Here is a 6,924-nt window from a genome sequence, read left to right as displayed (position 1 = left end):
ACACACACACACAATGGTGTTTGTTCTTCACTAGTTGCCTGTTTCTTGTGGCAACAGGTCACAAATCTTGCTGTTGTGATGGTATTTCACCCAATAGATATGGGAGTTTGTCAAAATTGGGTTTGTTTTTAAATTCTTTGTGGATCTGTGTAATCTGAGGTAAATATGTGTCTCTAATATGGTCATACATTTGGCAAGAGGTTGGAAGTGCATTTCMGTTTCTACCTCATTTTGTGGGCAGTGTGCACAAAATGAGGTACGGCGGCCTGTTTCAATAGCAAGGCTACAGTGGTTCGTCCTTTGAAGTTCTATGGCATGCTATTCTATGTTATTCTATTCTTAATTCTATGGCATGTTAATTAAGTSTGAACCACTCGTACCATTAATGCTAGTTAGTGCTAGTTTGACCACCAGAGGGCATCTTTGAGAAACATTTGGGCACCAGAGGGCATCTTTGAGAAACACCTTCAATAATGGCTGTACTAGAGGGGTTCAATTCCCCGACGGGGAGGAAGGAGTAGGCTGTCCTTGTAAATGAGGAGTAGGCTGTCCTTGTAAACTGACTTGCCTAGTTAAATAAAGGTTACACTAAAAGCATAACATTTCTGCACTCTATTTTTTTWATTCTAGTCTAACCAATACCCAAACGAAGATTCAGTGAACATAAAAATCTCATTGATTTATCAAGACCAGTCCCCATGCTTGTCTCAGAGCAGCGCGAAACGRTGCTGAAATAGTTGTAGGCTATTGCTTCAAATCCTTTTGCTTCTAACTTCAATATGCTTTAAATAAATAAGACCTACACCACTTTTAACAGCACATTACTCAACACTAGTGAGACTCATGTCGCCTACGGTAGGCCTACAGTATATCGAAAAATATGATGTGACTACGCCAAAAATTGCATATAGACGATTGGAGGATATTTCTGTGATTCAGTGATATTTATTCCCATAGTAATTCGTTATGGATCCATAAYTAAATAAACATCAGCATTTTGAAAGAGTATTTTAATCATTATTTTATTAATGAAAGCATAAAGATGCCATTGTTAGTTACATTGTTTTAGTTTGAACGTGCAGACTGGCACTAAGAACAGAGCAGTGGGAACGTTTCCCTAGTCAGCGCCATTATTAGTGTAATGCACCTTAAATATTTTAGAGATTATTTTGTTTTCAAATGACGTAAAATGAGCGAGGAAAAAGACCATTCTTGAACATGGGGTGAGACATTGTTACTAATTTGTAAATAAAGCCAGTTTGTCATTTAGAATGATTTATTTCTGTTTTTAGAGGGAGAAAAACCAAAAACCTACTGTCATCTCATGGGTCTCCYAGTCAAGGMCAGCACGGGTATTGAACCAGCATCTGTAGCAACACAGCTTGCACTGTTATGCAGTGTCTTAGACCGTTGGGCCACGCAGGCGCTGTACAACATGACTGGTCGGGAGTGGGCTACACTACTACAGTAAGAGCCAAATAACCCTAACAAAATAAAATTATAAAAACCTTAGTGCAACAGTTTTAGTAAGTAATACTGAAGTCGTGAACAATTATCAGTTTCTATTTAGGTTTGTCGCCCATTCATTGTCAGTTAGAGACACAGTAGGACCCCAAAGCATAATCAGTGCTCTAACTCCCCCTTGTGCTGGTCTTGATCAATGAAGTGGTGACGCAGGGTACCGTACTAAACCACAAATTACCTCTAAGTCCCGCGGTGTAAACTCGCAACTTTTAAAGGAGGAACCACTGCTGACTGAGTCTGTACATACTCAAAGCGTTCCTTAAGTTTGGGTCAGTCACAGTGGTCAGGTATTCTGCCAGTGTATACTCTCTGTTTAGGGCCAAATAGCATTCTAGTTTGCTCTGTTTTTTTGTTGATTCTTTCCAATGTGTCAAGTAATTATCTTTTTGATTTCTCATGATTTGGTTGGGTCTAATTGTGTTGCTGTCCTGGGACTCTGTTTGTATTTATGCACAGAGCCACAGGACCAGCTTGTTTAGGGGACTCTTCTCCAGTTCCATCTCTCTGTAGGTGATGGCTTTGTTATGGAAGGTTTGGGAATTGCTCTTTTAGGTGGTGTTAGAATGAACGACTCTTTTCTGGGTTTTTTCTGGATTTTGATAATCTCTCTCTCTGTCTCTCTCTCTCTGTGTCTCTCTCTCTCTCTCTGTATCTTTCTCTCTCTCTCTTCTCTCTCTCTCTCTCTCTCTCTCTCTCTCTCTCTCTCTCTCTGTGTATATCTCTCTCTCTCTCTGTGTATATCTCTCTCTCTCTCTGTATCTCTCTCTCTCTCGTATCTCTCTCTCTCTCTCTCTCTCTGTGTGTCTCGTAGCCCATCTCCTGCTGGCCGGGAGCAACGGCTCAGCGCTGTACACCTGGAGGTCTGACATCATGCTGTTTGCCCTGGTGCTCACGTCTCCTCCAGCCTCCAAATTCCTCTCTCTCCCTTTCCCCTACATCAACACCACTAAGAGCCTCCTAGCAGCCACCGAGCCCTCAGGCACCACTATGTATGAGCTCACCTCTGTCTCCAACCGTTCTGACTTCATACCCAGGTACAGATGTGCCCCACTGTTCCCATGGCAACTCATTACATTGAGACCAGAGGCATTGGTCATATGTTTGATCAAACTTTGAGGAAATTGTCACTTACGTCGTCACTTGTGTCTGTTGTTCTTCGTTCATTCTTCAGTGGCTGTCTTCTCTGACCATAATGCATTTCACTTTCAGCTATGGCGAGTTGCGTTTTGTGCCTGGTGACCGGGAGTTGGAGATTGCGGTGAACGTCGTCGACGACGATGTCCCAGAGGAGGACGAACAGTTCCGGGTGGTCCTGAAGAATCCCAAGGGAGGGGCTGAGATTGGCTTTGGTGGTCAGGTGACCGTGCTTATTCCAACCAATGATGACGCCCATGGAGTCATAGGCTTCACACAGGTACTCTCTGTTGTTTAACTCTGATTCATTGTCAATTTCCAAATAGGTTTCTGTTGCTTGCATTTCTATGTCTATACATACATAACATTTATAGTGCTAACGCTCTATGCTCATATTTTATTTTCCAATACAGTTGAATGGTAAACATCTTTATGATATTACAGTGCACACTGACATTGATGCTGTCTCTCCAGGGCTCTCTATCTRTGGAAGTGGAGGAGTTGACGAAGGGCAACCCTATCTCTCTGAGTGTTGAGAGGAGGAGAGGGACCTTCAGGAGACTGACCATCCACTGGGCAGCCAACGGCAGTCTGGAAGACATCTTYCCCACGTCAGGAGTGGTGAGTCTCTTTTCCCATCTCTCTCTCTCTCATGGCTAACTTCCATGTGTTAGATATAGAGAAATAGAAGAGATACCAAACAACTCACTGATGTGCCATTTCTAGTTTAGTTCATTGGTTGCGAATTAACTTCCTGGATTGGCTGAGCTACAGAGGAACAGACATCCACCCTGTTGTCCTCTACCGTGTTTCTCAGGTGACRTTTTCCCAGGGCCAGGTGGTGGCTACCATCTATCTGACCGTGCTAGCAGATAGCATCCCTGAGCTGAAGGAGAGGGTCACCATCACCCTGCTGGATGTCACCACAGTGGGCCTAGACCAGCTCTCCAGGGGGGCGCTGATTGACCCCCAGAGAGCACAGGCCCTCCTCACCATCTTGCCCAACGGCTCACCCTACGGGTTGATAGGCTGGCACCTGGACTCCCAGTACCTCCTCACACAGGAGCCTCAGAGTAAGAAGCCAGCTGTTTGTATTGTTATGCATTTATTTATACAGTGGAAAAATAATTTCTAATGTGTATAGTTAAAAATAAACCCTATTTGAACAATGTACATTTTTAAAGCTACTGAAGTGTTTGGTTGTCATGAGCGATCATAGCTTGATTTGACAGGCACTACGACATTGGTGTGATTCATTACTACACATTATCCAATCTGTTTCTGTCCTTGTTCAGGCTATAAGGTTTAGGTAAGTTGTCTAATGCTCCTTGTACATGTTTGTCTCTRCTTTTCACCCAAGCGAGTCCCACTAATGTCACGCTAACCATTGTGAGGGAGCAGGAGGCTTCTGGGGAGGTGGCAGTGCACTACCAGACAGGACCAGCCCTATCCAAGCCCCCCTCCAACCAGGCCAGCACYCCACAGGACTACACACCCCGGGAGGGCACCGTCATCATGAAGGAGAACGCCACCCTTGCCCTCATCACCATCACCATACTACCGGTACGCATAGAAAATAGTAGAATAGAATAGAAAATGATGGATTATTACTTTATGGACAAACCATCCCAAAGACTCATCTTGGGATGACTGGGGACCGGACCCTCCTCCTCTCCTTCTCCTCTTCCACCCCAGCAGTGTAAATCTAGATTGGTTCAGCAGACACTGTGGCTTTCTGCCTGTTCTGGCTGCTTTCTTCCTGTTCTGGCTGYTTTCTGTCTGTTCTGGCTCCGTTCTGGCTGCTTTTTGCCTCTTCTGGCTGCCTGTTCTGGCTGCTTTCTGCCTRTTCTGGTTGCTTTCTTCCTGTTCTGGCTGCTTTCTGTCTGTTCTGGCTGCCTGTTCTGGCTGCTTTCTGCCTGTTCTGGTTGCTTTCTGCCTATTCTGGCTGCTTTCTGCCTACAGCGTAGGTCCATACTAGGGCTCAAACCACCAGTGTTGGGTCTGCCACGGAGGAAACCCACTACTTATTTCCCATCGGAATAGATCCATTCCTAGTAAATTGCAGTGTTGAGTGGCTATTTTAATGGTAACTATTATTGTGTTTTGTTTAGACTGAGAGGAAGTTCTGAAAAACATGGACCTGGTTTCTATGTGCTCTGAAACTGCCAACATTCTTTAAGGTTGATTGGGGAATAAAGGCTCTTTAGAAGTGGAACATGGGAAAGATCCGTAGTTCCTGTCTGTGGGTTGGGTTTTCTTTCCTCCTAATATAGCAGGCAACCATACCCCACAGTGTTGGTCAGGTCCTCCAGACCTGAGGGCTGTGTGTGTGTGTGTGTATCAACCAGGATGAGGCTCCAGAGCTGGCTGAAAGTTTCCTGGTGAACATCACAGGCGTGGAACTAGTGGGGGGGTTGACTGGGGCGGCCCAGCCCAGTGTGAAGAGGCCTGGCATGGAGGTGGCTGAGGTCACCATCCAGGAGAACGATGACCCACGGGGGGAACTGCAGTTCAACGTCTCCCAGGTAATAACTTACACTACTACCTCTGCCCATATGCTACACAATTCTCCTTGAATAAAACACTCCATTCCTTTATTCTCCTTGAATAAAACACTCCATTCCTTTATTCTCCTTGAATAAAACACTCCATTCCTTTATCTTCTCCTTGAATGAAACACTCCATCCTTTATTCTCCTTGAATGAAACACTCCACTCCTTTATTCTCCTTGAATGAAACACTCCATTCCTTTATTCTCCTTGAATAAAAACTCCATTCCTTTATTTCCTTGAATGAAACACTCCATTCCTTTATTCTCCTTGAATGAAACACTCCATTCCTTTATTCTCCTTGAATAAAACACTCCATTCCTTTATTCTCCTTGAATGAAACACTCCATTCCTTTATTCTCCTTGAATAAACACTCCATTCCTTTATTCTCCTTGAATGAAACACTCCATTCTTTATTCTCCTTGAATGAAACACTCCACTCCTTTATTCTCCTTGAATAAAACACTCATTCCTTTATTCTCCTTGAATGAAACACTCCATTCCTTTATTCTCCTTGAATGAAACACTCCATTCCTTTATTCTCCTGAATGAAACACTCATTCCTTTATTCTCCTTGAATAAAACACTCCATTCCTTTATTCTCCTTGAATGAAACACTCCACTCCTTTATTTCTCCTTGAATGAAACACTCCACTCCTTTATTCTCCTTGAATGATCCACTCCATTCCTTTATTCCTCTTGAATAAAACACTCCATTCCTTTATTCTCCTTGAATGAAACACTCCACTCTTTTTCTCTTGAATGAAACACTCCACTCCTTTATTCTCCTTGAATGAAAACACTCCATTCCTTTATTCTCCTTGAATAAACACTCCATTCCTTTATTCTCCTTGAATGAAACACTCCATTCCTTTATTCTCCTTGAATGAAACACTCCATTCCTTTATTCTCCTTGAATGAAACACTCCATTCTTTATTCTCCTTGAATGAAACACTCCACTCCTTTATTCTCCTTGAATGAAACTCATTCCTTTATTCTCCTTGAGTGAAACACTCCATTCCTTATTCTCCTTGAATAAACACTCCATTCCTTTATTCTCCTTGAATGAAACACTCCATTCCTTTATTCTCCTTGAATAAAACACTCCATTCCTTTATTCTCCTTGAATGAAACACTCCATTCCTTTATTCTCCTTGAATGAAACACTCCACTCCTTTATTCTCCTTGAATGAAACACTCCACTCCTTTATTCTCCTTGAATGAAACACTCCATTCTTTTATTCTCCTTGAATAAAACACTCCATTCCTTTATTCTCCTTGAATGAAAACACTCCATCCTTTATTCTCCTTGAATGAAACACTCCACTCCTTTATTCTCCTTGAATGAAACACTCCATTCCTTTATTCTCCTTGATAAACACTCCATTCTTTATTCTCCTTGAATGAACACTCCATTCCTTTATTCTCCTTGAATGAAACACTCCCACTCCTTTATTCTCCTTGAATGAAACACTCCATCCTTTATTCTCCTTGAATGAACACTCCATCCTTTATTCCTTGAATAAAACACTCCATTCTTTATTCTCCTTGAATGAACCACTCCATTCCTTTATTCTCCTTGAATGAAACACTCCACTCCTTTATTCTCCTTGAATGAAACACTCCATCCTTTATTCTCCTTGAATGAAAACACTCCATTCCTTTATCTCCTGAATGAAAACTCCATTCCTTTAATCTCCTTGATAAAACCACTC

At 42.6% G+C, this 6,924-nt stretch overlaps 1 protein-coding gene across 1 annotated transcript in view; it reads left to right on the top strand.

The window, feature by feature from the left end:
• Positions 1 to 6,924, top strand: part of LOC111973957 (adhesion G-protein coupled receptor V1-like) — a 248,282-nt gene that overhangs the window by 121,356 nt on the left and 120,002 nt on the right. Inside the window, 6 exon segments of the mRNA XM_070446866.1 lie at positions 2,336 to 2,558; positions 2,734 to 2,938; positions 3,133 to 3,279; positions 3,476 to 3,731; positions 4,019 to 4,221; positions 5,007 to 5,183. Coding sequence (XP_070302967.1) covers positions 2,336 to 2,558; positions 2,734 to 2,938; positions 3,133 to 3,279; positions 3,476 to 3,731; positions 4,019 to 4,221; positions 5,007 to 5,183 — 1,211 coding nt within the window.

This window comes from Salvelinus sp. IW2-2015, linkage group LG15 (genome assembly GCF_002910315.2).
Source record: "Salvelinus sp. IW2-2015 linkage group LG15, ASM291031v2, whole genome shotgun sequence".
In the NCBI taxonomy this organism is placed as follows: Eukaryota; Metazoa; Chordata; class Actinopteri; order Salmoniformes; family Salmonidae; genus Salvelinus; species Salvelinus sp. IW2-2015.
This window is presented reverse-complemented; position numbering and strand designations above follow the sequence as displayed.